At 21.6% G+C, this 20,281-nt stretch overlaps 1 protein-coding gene across 4 annotated transcripts in view; it reads left to right on the top strand.

The window, feature by feature from the left end:
* Positions 1–6,508: 6,508 nt before the first annotated feature.
* Positions 6,509–20,281, top strand: part of LOC129611219 (potassium voltage-gated channel subfamily H member 7) — a 125,178-nt gene continuing 111,405 nt past the window's right edge. For 3 of the 4 annotated variants that reach the window (XM_055524229.1, XM_055524230.1, XM_055524227.1), the window contains exon 1: positions 6,510–8,309. In XM_055524229.1, coding sequence (XP_055380204.1) covers positions 6,654–8,309 — 1,656 coding nt within the window. In that variant the 5' untranslated portion in view covers positions 6,510–6,653. Of the gene's footprint in view, positions 8,310–20,281 lie in introns of all 4 variants that reach the window. The other variant, XM_055524228.1, reaches the window with a different exon arrangement.

The following is a 20,281-nucleotide window of genomic DNA, read 5'->3' as shown; positions in this document are numbered from 1 at the left end:
TAATTTGTATTTCTTCAGTGTAATATTAAGTTGAAAAATGAAAAGAATACCTAAGACTGAGAAAAATTTTCAAACATTAGAAACCTATTTACCTATAAATATTAAAAATGTTCAATATAAAAATAATCAAGTCATTCTCTTGCTTCCTCTTCTTTTTTTTTTTAAGAAATATTTTAAATTTAACAAATCCATTAAAATAATTATTTTTAAAATAACAAAAAGAAAATGAAAAAAAAAAATAAGAAAATTTTGCATTCTGAACATTTCACATTTTTAATGGACAAGTGCCATTTTACTTATTTTCTTCTTAATTCTTTTATAATTTCAATTTTTATATTTTCCAATTAACATAATTGTTCTATAATTTTTCATGATTCCTTTATTTATTTTGCTTGAATCAAGTATAACTATTTATCTTGATGTTATACAATTTATTGCAAGCGGCTCAATGCCATTTTCTTTCTTTTTTACATTTATACAATTTTTAGTATATATATACATTTAAAATTTTAAAATAAGTACAAAATATTTAAAACAAACATGTAAGAAATGCTAAATAAAAAAAACGAGAAATGAATTTGCATAAAATTTTATGAAAATGAGGTTGCTTGGGGTAAATGTTGAACTTATAAATGGAGTTACGTGATTACTAAAATTATTGCTTAAATTAATTATACAAATAGGGCTGCATCAGTGTTATAAAACATCCAAAAACTCTACACAAAGCTACTATATTGTTTCAGGAATTTCATTCAAAAATTTTCAGTAATCTTCCGAATTTGTTTTATATTTCAAACAGCTGGTGTGGAAGTTCTTATAAAAATTTAATAAGCACTATTAGTATATCACTAGTTTTGCCTCATACTTTTACATCCACTGTAAATTACCTTCAAAAACCAAAGTTTATGATTTCAAGATTTTAAATCGGTTCTTATTATTCTTACCTCATTGCATTCTTTTTAAATATTTTCAATTGATTACGTGATTTCCAAATTACATTTAATAAAATATACAAAACCTAAAAATAATTTACTATTTTAACATATACGCTAAAAAAACTTGTACATACCTAAAAAATAAATTCCAAACTTTCAAAGTTAAAATTATGACAAAGAGTGCAAAGCACAAAAATATGTGCTACGTGAGTGAATTTTTATTTTAAATCATTTTACTTATTCAGAAATCATTTTCCAAATTATTTCGTTGAAATTCACACAAAATGAATAAAATTTACAAATTTATTTAATAATATTTTTTATTCAATCATCTACAAAATTTAAAATTAAATATCTAAAATTTTCCACACAATAAATTGTTATTAATTTTCCTAATTTAATAAAAAAAATCACATAATAAAAAAATTTCTTTTTTATTTATTTTTAATTTTAGTACGTATATATTGAAAAGGATAATTATTTTTTTATTTCAATTTGCCTATGTCTACACAAATTTTGATAAAATTTTGTGGTTTTCTACATAATTCGGTTATGCTATTTTCTTATTTTCATTATATAAAAATCAATTTTATAAAAAAACGAAAAAAAGTACAGTTGACCCTTTCAATACTGTGATACTTGTACAAATAAATGTTATTTTAAGTGCTGCGTGTTAATTGCCACACTGTTTTATATGTACTTCTGGTTTTTTATTCGTTTATGCAATATTTCAGCACTGTAATTAAATTCAATTGTTTCCGTAATATACGACCAAATGCCTTTTAAAGTTGTATGGTTGCTACCACCATAAGTAAAAAAGTTTCAACGGTCTTTATAGTTTTTATAGTTTCCGATTTATTATTGGGAAAGACGAAGGGATGGACATACGGAATGACATGGTTAAATCGACTCAGAATTCGACGTTGATCAAAAACATATACTCTTATGTCTATAAATCAGATGATTATTTCTTAAAGCTACAAAAGGTAAGGCAAATTTATTGTGCCCTTCGAACATACGTTCAGAAGACTATAAAAAGAAGTATTAACGATAATTGTAGCTATAACAGCTATATATTATGAATTAAAAATTTATAATGGAACAAATTTCAAAATGAAAAAAAAAATATTTGAATATGATTTAAAATTTTTTCTTAACGTATCAAATTTCGAAATGAGCTTTTTTTTAAAGCGATATTTTACATTCAGTTTCGTTCATTTTAAATAATGATTTCGTACCTAATTATTAGATATAAAAATCATTCTTATCGTAATTTTAGGAACCAGCAGTATGGTGCGAAAATTAAAAGAAACTGTAACAATTTTAATTGTTATTATACGACCAAATTGAGCTATTTTAATTATATTTCCAATTTTAATTATATTTTGTGATGAGAAGGCGGCATTACTATTATCGCTTATTTTGTCAATATTTTATTAACAATTTAGTTAGAAATGTTCTAAAATTTTTTCATGCAACATTGATATTAGCTAGACAACGATATACTAATGTTATACTTTACAATTTACGATATTATATTAATGCTATTTATAAGGAACATGAACATCCTTTTTTGTCTTACCACAAGAGACTCGGGATTTTCTGTTCCCTTGTTTTTTTTCCTTATAACAAAAATTTCATTGATCAAAAGAAAATTATTTTCTAATTTATTATTTTAAATTTTTGTAAATTTCAACTTGAAACTTTATAATTATTAAAAATTTTCAAAAAATGTGACAATGTTCAATTTGTTGGTTTTATAATTTTTTAAATTAAAATTTTACGTAACCACAAATAAAATTATTAAATTTAATATTTTCTTTTTCTCTTCTCTACTCTTTAAATTTGAAAAATAACTTTGTTAGAAACATTCTTTCGTCACAATTTCTTTTGTCCTTCTAAATATTTTTTTCATTTCGAATTCTTCGAACGGACAAAATTATTATTGTACATAACAATTTTTTTTTCTAGAAGAGAAAAAAAAGTAAAGGATATATAAAAATTTTTCCTTCAAGATTTTTGTTGCAGCTTTCTTATACCTATATTTATGTTTCTTTTTTTCATTATAGATTAGAAGATATTTTAGTTTTAAGAAGTTGTTCTTAAGGAAACGTAATAAAAATATTTTACATATATATTTGTAATGTAATATTATATAGGTATACACATCTACATACATACTTATAAAATAATAGAATAGAAATAATGAAAAATAATAAAAATATTTGCTTTAAAGACAATTTCTTTTTTATTTCTTTGACAACCTTCTACATCCAACCATTGAAATCTTTTTAAAATATTTTTGTTTTCTCAAGTACTTTCCGTATCTCAAAATCTTGTTATTTAATAAAAGCCAGATAGAGAAAAGTCATATTTTTTTTCTTTAATTTTACAACTATTTAAGAGAATCCTGTTTTTTTTTTCTATTCTTAAATTTTAAAGAATTTTGCAAAGAATTTCTATAAATACAAAATTTATTATCTATTATACAGAATAAAAATGACGTAGAATACCTGCATATCTTGAAACCTTTTTGAAATAAGATATTTTTAGGAAAACAAGAAAAAACAGAAAAAGTTAATAGAAGAAAATTGAAGTAAAGTATTATATGTCTAATTTTGAAGAGAACTTAAAAAGCAATTTAATCAATACTTTAATTTAATTAATTTCGATATTTTTTGTTATTATTTTCATGAAATCAAATACATTTAAGGTTTTCGTTTCCTAAGAGAATTTTTTTTGTTCATCATAATCTTATCAATAGATTCTTTAATATATAAGAAAACTATTTATCATATAATTTTGTTGGTATTAGTTGCATTCATAATGAACTATTAGAAAAAATAGACAATGTGAATTTAAATATTTCATTCAAATTAGCTAGCTGATTAAATCTAGATTTCAAAGAATCATTAATGGATTTATAAAAAAATTTTAAATATATTAAATTTTTATATTTCACTGAAAAATAAGGAGCAAATCCAAGATTAACTTCTTCAATTTAAATTAATCGACTTAGTTATACTGTAGAGCCATAAAATGTTTTGTGGCGATTATTTCTTAGACTATATTGTAGAGTAACAAATAGATATTACATGCATGTATATATTTTGTGTTATTAAAATTCAATTTGTGTTTAACATTTTTATACGACATTTTTGCCTTAATTATAGTAAAGTAAATGTGGTGATTGTGGCCCAGTCGACTAACGTCGACCACCTTTATTTGAGAAAAAATATACATATGTATAAAGCCCTATCTATGAAAGTCAAAACATTCCGAATTTTAATTAATAATAAGGAAAAAAAAAGTCATAACCCTGATCTCAGTATTGCTCATTATCTGCCTGAATCAGTATCTCAATATTATGAATTTTTTAACGAGCGCATTTTCTGGTTAAAATAATTTTATGTAACCGTTTATTTTTATTATAAAATTTATCAAAATTTGATGATTGTGGAACGATATATTTCAAGTATTTTCGGCCAAACTTTTAAATGTATTTTAGTTTTGCTAAATAAAATTAAATGTTTTAAATTTAATTTTCCAAATTTTTTTTATGCAGTTTTTTTTATACTTGTTAAACAAAGTATGGTCCACTCGAGTGGTCTAAATTTCCCAATCATTTACAAAATTTTTCAAATTTGACTTTTTGCGCTGAAAATGAATTTACAACAAAATTGTTCAAAATTTTGGAAGACTTTAATTTTGCATTTTGCATGATAATAAAAGTTACAATAATAAAATAGGTAGTCCACGATCACCGCATTCATACTTTGATTACACCTATTATTTAAATCTAATATGATATTCCTTGAATACTTTGCAAATTCATAAAAATCGCTATATTATTTGCAAAAATTTTTTTGTGGTGCCAACTCATTTTGTGTTGGGCTCTGTTTTTCATTATTTAAAATATATACCAACTGAAACTGAAATTCTGTATGCACTACACATCCAAAAAAAAAAAAATTTTAAGTAAATTATACTTTTAATCTTAATGAAATTTTTAATTTGTACATATTAATACTATCCTTCTTTAATACTTCAACAAAATGCTAAAAACAAAAAAATTTTGTTCACTTACATGTGCGCAATTTCCACATATATAAAATAAAAAAAAAATTTCAATTTATAGCAGAAAATAAGTGGAGAAAAAACAAATTTCTATTATAATAGAGGGAAGGGTTGTGTTTTATTTTTGTTTTATTTTGACATTAGGAAAACAATAAATTAATGCTTTTATTTTTTGCTTTAAATATGCAAAAAAAAAATTATAACTTGTAACCGCATAGACATTTAAAACAGTTATATATACATAAATATAATACTATAAACTTGAGAGTACATACTTAACTATACATTTACATAAAAATTATAAATATCACATTCCTCTGTTTTACAGAAAACTTAAATAAACATTTTTTTTTTATATTTATTTAAAAAAGAAAAAAAAACAAAGAAAATAACAATATATAAACTTTATATATTATGTATAGTCACGAAATATACACCTACAATTTTTTTAAAGCTTCAAAGTTTTTCTATATACCAGTTTTAAAAGTGCTTTAAAATTCGCTATATACTATATATGTTTATAATTCTTTTAAAATTTATTATACATAATATTATTAACATACTTGTATAATAAACGCACACAATTTCTATATGTTATATATAATTATTATATATAAATTAATAAATTATATTAAAAGAAAAAAGAAATAAATAAAATTTATTAAAATGCTGAAATAATTATACAATAAATCCGGTGTCAAAGCATTCAAAAATAAAATAACTACAGCACAATTATAATTGAAAAATAATATAAAAAATATAATTACTTAATAAATTTAAATTATATAAGAAATAACAAAAAAATTAATACGCTTATATTCAATTAATATTTAAAATGAAAAAAAAAACCAAAATCATATTTCAAATAAAATATAATTTTTTTTTAATGAAATTTTATATTTATATACTTAATTATTATATAGAGAAATATATTTAAATATTAAAGAAAAGAAAAAATACAGAAAATATAATTAAATTTTCATTAAACGTATATTATAAAAATAAATTATTTGTTAAAGTGGCTAATATAACAATCAAATATCATATAATTTGAAGGCTAATCATATGAATGCTTGAATTCATAAAAAATAAATTAAATTTATTGAAAATTATTCGTATTAAATGAATTGAATTGAACAACTTTTCAAAATTATTTATATACATTTTATGAAATCTCAATAACATCTAAATATTTAATATAAATTTACCCTGAATATTATATTGCATATAAATGTGAACAGATGTGTAAATATTGCACACTAAATTGCTCTAATATTTTCCAAATATAATGGATAACATTGAATTGGCTGTTTTGTTTCATGTTCTAATTTTAATATAACATTAAAATTTTTAATAATAATATAAGAATAAATATAGTGTTTTGGAAAGCTAAAAAAATTTTATATGCAAAAATTCATAAATTTTTAAAAACCACAATAAATTAAAATTCAGAAATTTATGTAAAGCATAAATATCATGACAAAATTCCGCATTTTTTTTTTTGTAATAAATAAAAACAAAAAAAAAATTTAATAACTATTATTTAAATTAATAATTAATATTTAAAAAAAAAAAAAAACAAATCTATATTTCCTATATAAAAATAAAAAATAAGGAAACAAAAAAAAAAAAAATTTATATATGATGAGCAAATGTGGTGATCCAGATGATAGCTCAAGTGTGCCATTAATATTAACCGGATTTGATGATAAATTTGGTACAACCGATAGTGATAATACTGATAATGATGATAATAACGATGATGGAAATTTTATTAATAATGAAATTGATGCAATACTTAATCGTTCAAATGATGAATCATCATTTGAACCACATCATAATAATTTATCAAATTCATATCATCAACAAACTCCTATTACACCAACATCAGCAGCAGCAGCAACAACAACAACAACAACAACAGCAATTGGTATTACTAATCCAATATCAAATACATATAATAATAATATTAATAATGGTACAACAAATAATGCAACACCAACGGCTGCTACAGCTGCTATTCTATCACCTGGTAATGGTAGTACAACAACAACAACAGCAATACAAAATCAAATATTACAAAAATCATCAACAACACCATCAGCCGGTGGTGAAAGTTATAATAAAAAACTTAGCCGTCAATTTAATGATAAGGTGAAAAAAAATATATCAAGTGATAAATTAATATTATCTAATATAAATAATATAAATATTAATGATAATAATTTATTTATTAGCAGTAGTAGTAGTAATAATAATACAAATATAAATAATATTAATAATATAAAAATAAAAAAAAATAATTCATTATATGATTTTGCTCAAATAAGTAATAATGCTACAAGTCCTACAACTATTACTAGTACTCCTACTGCTAAAACGGTAAATAATATTTCAGAATTAAATAATGCTATGCAAAATGAAACCGCCGCTGCAATTGATATTATATCAGCTGCTACCGCCTCTGATATAAATGTTACTTCCGCCGCTGCTGCCGCCGCCATCGCTACTGCTTCAAATACTAATCCCGCTAATCAATTATATAATAATAATACTCTTAATATTTCATCAAATAATATATTAATACCATCAACGGCAACTGTTATAAGTGGAATAATATCATCTGATAATTTAATTATTGATGATAATACAGCTGCTAATAATGCTTTTAATGATATTAGTCCTGCATTTATTGATGATGATATTAAAATATGTGCCGCTGATTTAATTGCTATAGATACAGCTGCTGCAAATATTGCTGCCGCTTCTATTTCTACTGATATTAATACTATTAATCCTTCTTCAAATTTAGATTCATTAAAACGTAATAATATTACTGCATTTCATATTGGTAGCATTAAAGAAAATCGTAATAGTAAAAGTTTTGATAATAATAATACATATAATAAAAATTTTGATTATGATAGCTCCTCGCCAATTAATAATACAAAATTTTTATATGACAATGGAATACGTAATGCCAGCAGTCATAATAATATGATAAATATTAATTTAAATAATTTATATGAGAATCATTTAAATAGTAATAGTCATTTTAATACAAATTTTAATAATTTTATAAATAATCAAACATCTCAGCAACGACAACTACAACAACAACAACAATATAGAAATAATCAAACATTAAGTCCAGATAGTGCAAAATTTAATAATAATGATGAGGATGGTAATGGGATTGATCATAGTTTTAAAACAAAATCATGTCGAAGTTTTATTCGACAACAACCAAAATTAGGAAATGAGCATCGTAATAAATCAGTTCCACACAGTTTGCAGGTCGTTTTTTCTTTTATACATATAAAATACATATCTATATTTATATATATATATATATACATATATATTTATTCATTATATTTTATGATATTTTATTTTTAATATTCATTGAATTTTAAATGAATGTTGTTTATATAATAACTAACAATTTCCATAAATATTGGTTTATTAGTTTTGTTTTGTTTTTTTCTGTTTAATTTTTAACATTGATTTGCTTTTAAATAAAAACTTTACTTTGTTGTAAAATGAGATACAGAAATAATAATTAATTATGAACTCTTTTGAAAGCAACTTTTATTATTTAAATCCATAATATCCTACATAAGAAATTAATTTCTTTTTTGTGATTATTACTGTGATAAAAATCATAACGACCTACCACAACTTATACCTTAATTTACCAAAATTGATTTTATTTATAGACAAATACAAGCCGCATAAGTTTATTTCAAATTTTGTTGAATAAGCATTTTCAGAAATGAAAATAAAAAATAGTACTTGTTATTTATAAATTTATTTTTTCTGCGCACCCATAAGTATGCAATTTTTTTTAATACAATGTTAGATTATATTGTATTTCTTTTCTATATCACCATTCCCATAAATAATTTGGAGAAAACAAAAAAGAGCAAGACAATTGAAATTTTGTTTTATTTTAAAGCTGAAAAGTTTTACCAAAATATTATAAAGTGAGGGAGTCAATATTTTATGGAGACAGAAAAGTAAATAAATAAAATTTATTAGTTATTCATGAGTATCTAAAATGAAAACGTGTTTAAAATTGAAAAATATTTTATAGTTGATATTACAAATTTTTTACTTAAATTTTGGCAAAATTTTAATAAAATTCATGTGCTGTAAATTTAAAAAAATTATTACATAAATTTGTTATTGGAAAAAAAATCTCTTCCTTGATTGGAGCCAAAAAAGTTATTTTGTATTCTACGTTAACATATCGTTGGTCTGTATAGTTACAACTAGTTTATTATTTGAGTGTATTGTCTTTATAATGCAGAAATGAATAATATTCGAAAGCAATAAAATATTTTCAATGCATGTAATCTCCTTAATTTATATTTCTCACAGATATTTATGCTTTAAAATGTAACAATTAAAAAATTGGTTAAGCGTATTCTTCAACTTCTTCTAGATTTGACTTTTCTTTAAAGAGAGGGTTTTCATTTTCTGGTTCTGAACTTTCGGAATTACTTTTTAATATAATTTATTCATTGAAGTCGTCTTATAAATATTTTTGTTTAATTAAAATTTTAAACTTATTTTTTAGAAATTTGTTCAATATTAACACGTTAAAAATTTAAGTAAATAAAAATTTGGTAAAAACTTTTTCCCAAAAACCTTTCTTGAAAAAATATCAAACAAGAACAAGGAAATCAAATTAAGAATTTTGATAATATTTTTCAAGTTTCACTTTGATTTTAAAATAGACCGGAAACTTTAAAATTTTTACTAGTTATGTTTTTTCAAATTAAAAAAAAAAATCAAAAAAAAAAAAATAAATGTCCTTGTACAAATTCTTGTTAAAAGACAAAAGAGAATTTTATTTCTATACATTTTGTTTTAAAGAACCGACAGAAAAATTTCATAAATTATAGCACTCTAATTTTATTTTAAATTTTCAGTATGCATTGTAAAGTTTAATATATAAGTACAGGGTATTGTATGTTGAATTTATACCGTTTTATTTAAGGAACAAAATAAAAATTTCATTCATTCGTATTGTTGTAACTAGCACGAGATTGAAACTGTCGAGCAAAGCCAAAATTTTGAATATTTCACACTCAAAATTATGACTGAAGTAAAAAATATCTCTTGCTTCTTGTTGTGTTATCTCTTCTAAAACTCAAAAATAGTAAATACGGCTCCACAGCGTAACATCAATGGCGTATTTTACTAATATTATTTTAAAACTTAGTTATAGTTTATAAATATTTGTAAACTATTGCTGCAACTCTGTATTCCTCACATTTGGATTTTGTTTAAATACACAAAGAAGATAGAAAAATCCTACTTAATTTACAAATCACTCTGTATATAGTTTTCCATCTATATTATAAAAATTTTCTATAACTGAATATAAAAATCAAATATGAAAATTTCAAAAGCATTATAACATAGAAAACGAAAATTTTCTCATGTAGTGGAAAGAAAATGAAACCAGTAAAATAAATGTGAAGTAAATCACTTTATACAGGGTTATAATTGTTCATATAAAATTACTAGAACATGATTTATATATAATTTTATATGCTATAGAAATTTTATGAGAATCTTTACAAAAACATAATATGCATCTAATATTCGTGGTTGCTTACCTGCATCATCATCTGCAATAATATTTCAATATGATTTCAGTTATGTATAACAATATACTATTATATAACAACTTTCTCTTATACATATATTATGTGCATAGCATAAATTTATCAAAAATAAAAAACGAAGACAAAAAAATTAAATAAAAAATGGAAAACAGGAATAAAAATTTCATTTTCATCGAATAAACTTTTTAAATTTTTTAGTTGCAACCGCCCTAAATGTAGCATTAAAATTGTTGTTATATGCGGTATAATTTCATTCTTGTATAAATATTCTTGTTCCAATTTTTTTTTTTTATTTTCAAATTTACCCCAACAAATTCAATAAATTTTTATGATTTGCATGAGACACACAGAATTGTTAAAATTTTGTATGTTTATGTTTTATCTTTTTCTTTTCTGGTTTAGTTCTTGAATTAAACATATTAAATTATTCAAATTTTTTTTCAAATCAATTTCTTTTTTAAGATATAGAAAGAAAATTTTTTACTTTTAGAATAATTTTAAAAGTGTTTACAATGTTAACATTAAAAAGAAACTCATTATTTTTTTTTTTGAGGAAAGGAAAGGAAAATTTAAATATAGAAAATGTTTATTGTTCAAATAATTGTTTTTCTTAAGTAAAAGGACTTTGAAGTGAATATTTACGTTTTACAGTAATAAAATACTTAATATATGAAATAATAATGTAACAAACAAGTAATATTGCAAAAGCTTTTAGATAAAGAAATTTGTAAAAGTCCCTATTGTTAATACAATAACAAAAATATAATTTTAAAAAAAAATTAAGTTTATTTTCACACAAGTAAGGTGTTTACCAAACAGAAACATTTAAGCTTCTAATTTTTCATAGTAGTCCCCAATTTGTGATATTTATTACGTAACAAATTGCACATTTTATATATAAATCTTTTAAATTTTAATTATAAATTCCGGTTTCCTTGACAAGTAGTCTCCTAGTTAGATTTCCGAGCCCTGGTATTCTAAAAAAAATATACATTTATTATTTTAACGCCGCAAATTCAAACTTGTATTTAATTTCATGGAAATTGGTTCAATATTTTTTTTTATATGCGCATAAAACACATCTTAGCAAAGTAGTTTATTTTTCCTTTTTTCCTACCATTAAGAGAAATGCGAACGTAGTATCCATTGTTGTATGAAATATGGTCGGTAATAAAATCAACGATTTTTAAAAAAATGAATAGTTTCAACATTTTCTTTAATCTACTTTTATCCTGGAAAAAATAATTAAATGAAAATAAAGATATGCAAACAGCAAGTAAAAATATTTTCTCAATATCTTCATGCAATCATTATAAAAATTCTTCCCTTATATTTTTCCTTTTAAATAAAATTTTTTCAAAAAAAAAATAATTTTGAGGGTTTTTTTTTTGTTTTTCGTCGTGTTTTATCAAAAGGAAAAACTTAAAATTTTCCAATAAATTCTTGCAAAAATATTTGCATTTTTTTTTTTTGTTTTTTAAATTATCGTTAATGTTGCATTTTCATACACCATTGATTAATCCATTTTAATATTATTTCATTTAAAGAAAAATTGCATACTTATCGGTGCTTGAAAACTTATTATGCATTCTGTTTTAGTATTTTTGTTTGATTAAACCTTTTGTACAATCAACTAACAAACTAATGATTATTGTTATTATTGCAAAAAAAAAAGAAGAATAAAATTTCTTTTTTCTTTTCTTTTTCGTATCTATTATATTGCAAAAATAAGAAGAAATTGTATTGATGTTATATTATAATTATAATCATTTTATAGCTATTTTATATTTTATGGAAAATAAAAAAAATTATTTTGTGGGAATTTGTGTAAGCACAAACATGGTACGTACCCACACATATATAAAATTTTGAAATGAGAAATTTTTCATTGAAAATTTTTATATTCAAATGTAAAATTATAAAAGTTATAAAAATGTAGTCAAATTGTGTGTGTTAATATAAAAATTAATTTCCTAGCTATTCAAAGAAAAAATTCAATATACGAGTATGTAGCTCTAGCTAGACAACATACAATTTCAGTATGTAATTCTGAAAAATGTTATATGTGTGTATGTAATTTTGAATTCTTTAATAAACCCTATTCAAAATTCATAACAAAGGTTTCTTTATATTTTTTTGTAAAAAAGAAAGGAAAGCATTGTTCTTTTTGAATTTTATTAATATTTCATTATTATGAAAAAAGACAACTTTTAAAAATTAACCTGCCGGAAAACTAACCTTGTAATTTTGAAAATTCCTCGTTGTTTTTGTTCCCCCATAAAATCAAAATTTATATTGTTTATAAAACTTTTATATTTAAAGGAAAAAATGGAAAAATTCTTTAATAATAAAAGAGAATTAATAAAATTATTATAATATTTTATTGATTTAAAATGTCTGTATAATATTAATAACACATGCACATTCAAAATAATTCGTGGTAGGATTGTTGAAGGGTGAAAAAAAAAAAAATTTTTAAAAGATTGAAATTTCAATGTTAAAAAAAATTTGGTAGATCGTCTACCTAGAAAGCGGCAGGTCACTGCTTCAAGTCCAGTTCGAGGAGAAAATTTTTTTAATTTTTCTGCCTTCAACTTGTTCCTTTGATTAGGTCATCCAGCTGTTCTGCAATTGTATGAGAGAAATATCCATTTGTATAAAGAAAAAAGAAGTTAAAATTTTCTTGTGTATTAGGAGTCCAATCTCTATTGCATTATAAAAATAATTTTGGAAAAAAATATCAATTAAAAATAATTTTTCTGCATGAATATTCAAAATATAAGGTTAACTTACAATAATGCTTCTAAAAATATTAAGAAATTCATCGGCAAAAAAAATGCATTATTAAATTGCATACTTACAGGATACAAAATCCGAATCATTCCGGATATTTTTTATTTATATGGGAGGCAATCAAATTTTATACTTCAATTATAATTTAAAAGTGAATATTCGAATTATTTTATTCAACAAAGCAAAGTTTTGGGTGTGTTATTAAGATTCAGTATTGGAATTATTCAATTAGATATTGAGAGTGTTAGAACTATTCAACAGAATAATCCTTTTCAAACAGGATGAAACAAAATAAATTTCAAATTGAAATTTTAAATATCACCTAGCTATATCAAATTTTCTTAAAATATTTTACGTTTAAAAAATTTCTGTATCTCATTTTGTAATATTTGTTTTTAAATTTAAAATATAATTGTATTAATATTTTTCAATTAAATTTATTTATTTGTTTTTCTGTTTTTCGGTTTTTCTGTTAAAAAAAATACAATATTATAGCAAATTTTTATTATTAATTAAATATGCTTCTAGTTTTATACAAAAAAAAAAAAATGTTTTCAATTTTTTTTTTTATTTTTAAGTTTGATATTAATTTTAATTTTATAGTTACATACAAAAAAAAAATTATATAAAAAAAAAATATAAGTGAATTTTCATCGTATTAATTGATTCAATTTGTTTAGACGCCAGTTCAACTGCAATTCTGCCATAATGTTAAAAAAATTTATGAGAAAAAGAGTTTTGTTTTTTTAATTAATGCAAAAACAAAAATTAACAAGCATTTTTCTTACTTATATAAATTTGGTTTGTTATTATATACATATATTATATACATATATATACAATAAATATTAATTATGTAAAATGCAGTAATTAATGTAAATTATTAAATATTTTCCTTTTAATGAGTTTTTGATTGACATTATATAAAATAATTATAACAGCATCTTCGTTATTCAAAATATTCAAAATAAAAAATAAAAAAATAAATAAAATGTTTTAAGTGCTTTCAAGTTATTTTTGTTTATTGTTTTTAGAATTTTAATTCTTTATTCATAATTTTAATTAAATGTGTCTAATTTTTTTTCTGAATTGTAAAATTAAACGATCTGTAAAATGATTGATTAATGATTTTTTGATAGTTTTCATTCAACCTCATTCAAAAAATTGGTTTTTTTAAACATTTACGTACTACTTGTACCAAAATAATTTTCATGTTAAAAATTCATTTTTATAATAATAAAAAAAATTGCAATTTAAAATTGATAGTGTTGTTTTTAACAGCAAAAAATAACAAAAATTTTGTGTGATTTCATGGTTATTGTTAATTGTTTATTGCTGTTGCAAGAATTTAATGCTTTCATTATTATTATTATATAATCAATCACTCAAATAAATTTCATTTTATATATTATTTCAGGTTCACTATTTCTTATAAAATATGTATTATATTGTTATATTTCGTATTTGTATAAAGAGACTCAAGGGTTAAGCAATAAAATAAAATACAAAATTCAATTTAATCAAAATCCATGAACTACACAAAAAATAATAAAATAACCAACTAATTAGCATTAGTTTGAGTGTCTGAAAATCTATATAAAAGCTAAAATCATCATTTCTGAAATTATTTATTGAAAAATTCATAGTAGAATATTATATCATAGGGAAAATTGTTTAATTAATTTTTTTTATGGAGCGCAATCTGTATAGCACATAAATATATAGTTTTTCGCCTCAATTAATTATTTAATAAAATTATAATTATTATTTTCGATGTTTTATGATATTGGAACATAATATTTTATAAAAATTTTGAAAAAAAAAATAATACTTATTTAATGTTACCCACTTATCCGATTTAACCAGTATTTATCCGATTATAAAAATTGCCAAATTTATAGTTTAAAATTTATAAAAATTTTTATATAAAAAAAATTTTATATTTTAGTTGTTTGCTATTTTTTATAGATTTTTATATTTAAAATGGTTTTGTATTTAGAATGCATTCAATTAAATGCTCCTTGAAAATTAATTACTTTAAAGAAAAAAAAATTCGTAAAGACCTTTTCGAGACTGATTGTATTTTAGAGTATATTGCATTTTCCACAATGGTTAATATGATATCTCAATTATATATATATATACATATTAAATAAGAATTTAGTAATAATCAGTCTGTATATTATGGAAAAAGATTCAGAGAATTTATTATACTAAAATAAGATTGTCAAGAATGGGTTGAACCGAACTTTTTTGTTGTTACATTTATGTAGTTTAATATACATACATTTAAATTGTAGTTAAATTTTTAAATTTTAAGCCAAAACTAAATGTTTAATTAAAAATATTTTCGTAATTTTAATTGTAATCATAATTTTTGGTTACAAAAATCTCGAATACACGGTAAAAATTTTATTTAAAACCTTCTTTGTATAGAATCGTGTTTAAATTCGTATAGATTCTTATTTTAAATTTTTAAAATACAAAGTGCATTTTGTGGGCTTATGAATATTGTAACGACACAGTTATTCTAATGCAGATTAATTTCGGCATTATAAAAAGGAGCAATACATTACCGTTATGGTATAAAGTTTTGTTTGTCTATTTGTGTTTTTTTTTTTTTATTATTTGGGCCATTTTCTATTCTTTTAAAGTTTTTCTTTTAATTTTTGGTTTGTTTACTTTAATTTTTTTTTTTCCACTAAATTTTCAAAATTTTTATATTTAGAATTTTTTTTTGTTTTGCTTTCTTGTTTTGTATTTTGTTTATACCGAAAATTGTTTTTTTTTTCGGTTTTACATTTGCTTTGTTTTCTTTTTTATTGTTTAGTTGAAAATAATTTATTATTCGATTTTTGTTTGTTTCGTTGTTCTGTTTGTTTGCAAGGACTCGATTTTTATTATAATTATATTATATTGTATACATACTTATATTATATAATTTTCATATAATAAATGTCATCATATAAGGTAATTAAAAGTTATTCGTTCATAACATACTTATAGTTTGGCTTTCAATAAATATTAGGCATTATTAAAAATAATAATATTAAAAAAAGTATTACAATTTTTAATTAGTATTACCTATATCTTTGATTTCATTAATCACTAAGTAAAATATTTGTATTTTATTTATTAAAATTATAATTAGATATATTAGTTATATTATTAGAACTCAAATTTTGTAGACATTGTTTGTAAAAAAATTTTCAAGTTTTTTCTAATTTTATTTGAATTTCTCTGGTTGCACCTAGTATAGGCAATTTTCCTTACAAAGATCATCCCAATCAAAACTTAATATTATGATAATACCTTTAAAATACGTCTATAAAATATGTATAAAGGTATATTAAGAATGTTATATATTTTAGTTTTGTTTATTGAAAAAACATATCATCTTTAATGTTTTATTATAATATAGTGTCTCTAGCATTGTATTCAATTTTTCACTTCATATCATCTACTAATTTTTTATAATTATTTATAAAAATGCATATTTTTGTCCATGTTATACATACAGACATACATATATTTATATTATTTATAAAGACAACGAATTTTAAACAACAAATTTGCAAATATTTTGTATTTTTCCGAATTACGTTGTTTAATACACTATTTGTATGAGAAAATGAAATCTCTATCCATAAAAGCGAAAGTAATTATTTAAAATTTGGAATTGTTAAAAAATATTTGATCTTAAATTCTCCATTAAACATTTTACGTCATATGAGAATTAAATATGGAAGGTTTTTTGAAAATGTGCGAATTCGAGTTAGAATTTCAACTGCAAATTTATTACAATTACTAATAATTGTAGTGCTACAATATTAATTTTAACTCTCATTTATTTTTGCCTTCTCTGTTCAATAAAAAATACTTAACCACCAATATTATATGTCTTAAAAACTTATAGAGTTTGAGTAAATTCTCTATGAACTTGCATTATATTACATAGAGAGTGAAAAATTATTGTCAAATTGTGATTATTAATCTTTGTTGTCATTTAATTTGACATCTGATGTTGAGATAAAATCAAGATATTTTTTTAAATTATTCCATGATTTTTTTTTTTCTAAAATATATTACACCTATACATGATTTTCTTGTATAATGTTTTGGAATCAATGTTACGTATATGATTCGTATATATTAATATATTTATAGTTTTATTAGGAATGTGCCATATGTAAAATATTTTATATATAAAAAAAATATTCTAGTGCAGTATATCATTATAGTAATAATAATTCCAATAGTTATAATGATAAAAATATTATTAATAATGAAAATATCAAAATAATGAGCATACTATACATAATATAAAAATCAAATGTAGCTGGGCTGAGAATAGTAACTCAAGTGTATAGAAATACACAGAAAAAAAAAACTGGTGAAATTTTTCAAATAAAAACAAGAAGAAAAAAACATTTTACTACAGTTACAAAGTTTTCAAATGATGCGCATGTTCCGTTAAATTTTTTTTTTCTGAAAACTTCTATATTTCCGTTTTTTTTTCTCTGTTCCCATTTCTTATTTTGTAGTGTTATTTAAATTTCTCTTACTTTGTTTAGTTTGCCTTTATAGAGGAAAAAAAAAAATTCTAATAAAAAAAAAATTTCTTTTTAGACAAAAAACTAAAATATTTATGCACTAAAGTTTTTTTTTTTTTTTCATTGTAAATGTTTATTTTCCCTACTTTAATATAAAAATGTTTGAGTTTAAAAAATGAAAATTAGATCAATTTCTTGGAATATTAATAAAGAAATTTAATATGTATACATAAGAGAATTTTAATTAAAATAATTAAATATATAATCCATAAGTTTATTAATTAAGAATTTTAATTATTTATTTTAAAATTTATTTTAAATAATATTTTTATAGGATTATTAAAATATAGAGCAAGAAATTAGAATTTATTTTTTATCAATAAATTAATTCCTTATACCTATACATACATAATGTTATATCCCTAAAGTATATCGCCATGTTATATATACAACTATTATGTCGTATATATATGATTTAAAAAAAATTATGATTTAATGGGTTTAAGTACACTACTTTTCATTATTCATTAATATTTTATTATGAAAATTCCTGTTTATTTGTATTTATAAATATTTCCTTTTAACTTACCTTTTATATTCATTTTGACATTTATATATATTATAAATGTTTAAGTGTTTACATAAATATTCTGTTATACACAAACAAAACAACACAATATAAAATTTTATTTATAATAATTTATCAAAAAAAAAAACAACTTGATTTCTTTGGGGTTACCTGGAAAATCTGCGATTAATTTTACCACATAATATGAGAAAAAAAAATTTTAAAATATTGTTATATTTGAGAAAATTTTTAGAATTCGAATAATCTTTTGTTTACAAAAGATTTCATTTTTATTTGGAATTTTTTTAACTCTTATTTTGGCCTCTGTAACTGATGTGGTGGGAGCTGGCATATAGCTGGTCGTCCATATTTAATAATTTATTCATATTTTTAACTCTTATATTTTCCCGGCCTTTCTCACTTAAAAAATTTAAACCTTCTCTGCAGCCAAGGGGGTAAGAGCTGGCCACAGTTAAGCGTCCATATTTAAGACAACTAATGAATGTATTCATTATACATTGCCTTTTGATAGCCCATTTTATGGGGATGGACAGGAAGAAGGGCAAGGTCTGCTGTCTCTGCTTGGAGGAAGATGAAACGGTTGACCACTTGTTGTGTGATTACGAGGTAATGGCTCGACTACAAGTGGGGTTCTTCGGTGGGGGGAGGGCTTTGTGACTCCGGTGAAAGTTTCGCGGCTTAGGCTGACTATACAATACTGCAATTCTTTTAAGGCCTGGATATAGATCTTCAAAATCATATCATATTTAAAAAACAAAAAATAATAGCTTAAGTAAATTTTTTGGCTGAAAATAAAATAATTTTTGAGCTTAACAGAAAATAACAATGAAATATAAAGTTTACCGAATAAAATTTATAATTTTAAAAGTATTTTAATAATTGAATCTAGAATTATCTCCTTATCAAGTATATTTCCATCCTATATTTCCATCAATGTTTTATTCCATATTTAAAATTTGCAAATATTCAAAATTGAATTTCTCAAAATAAAATTTCAATTTGATTTCGTAGAAAAGATGATATGGAATTCCTACTTAACAGTCATATTGTTTGACATTTCAATGTTAAATAATTCAATTTTCTATGAATAAGTACATACGATTTTGACCCAATATCCTACATTATCATTTTCTTCACGTAATGAAAACAGCAATATGGTAACCTTGAAAAAAAAAAACAAAATTAAATCACTACAATAAATATTATGTAGACATGAAGGCAATAATAATTTCATTTATTTACACTTAAATCTTTCTTACTCTTATTATGTAATATAGAAGTAAAAAAAAAGAAAAGCGTATTTCTGATAAACTGAAGAAAATAAAATAAATAAATTGTTTTTAAATGAGCATAAAAGTAAAAGAAAATCATTTTCTTTTATTTCTGTTTAAATTTCAAAGAAAATATAAAAAAAAAACAAGAATTTTTGTTTTTCCTCTTTTTTATAACGATAATAAATATTGTCTTATTCTCTCTTTGTTAAATTTAATGTCATACATCAGATTCATTCCAATAAAATTACAATCAAAAGAATGTTTTACTAAAAATGATTATTGTGTCTTTAGTAATAATGCCCGTTTAAATCGTTTTTATTATAATAATTTTGATGTTTACCGAAGGTAAATTCACTTCATTGGTCATTTTGAATTAAAATTTAAACAATGATAATGTAAAAAAGAATCCGAGTTTTGTAGA

Source organism: Condylostylus longicornis, unplaced genomic scaffold (assembly GCF_029603195.1).
Source record: "Condylostylus longicornis isolate FDR11 unplaced genomic scaffold, ASM2960319v2 ptg000048l, whole genome shotgun sequence".
Classification (NCBI taxonomy): Eukaryota; Metazoa; Arthropoda; class Insecta; order Diptera; family Dolichopodidae; genus Condylostylus; species Condylostylus longicornis.
The sequence above is the reverse complement of the archived record's forward strand: the minus strand, read 5'-3'. Positions and strand labels throughout refer to the sequence as shown.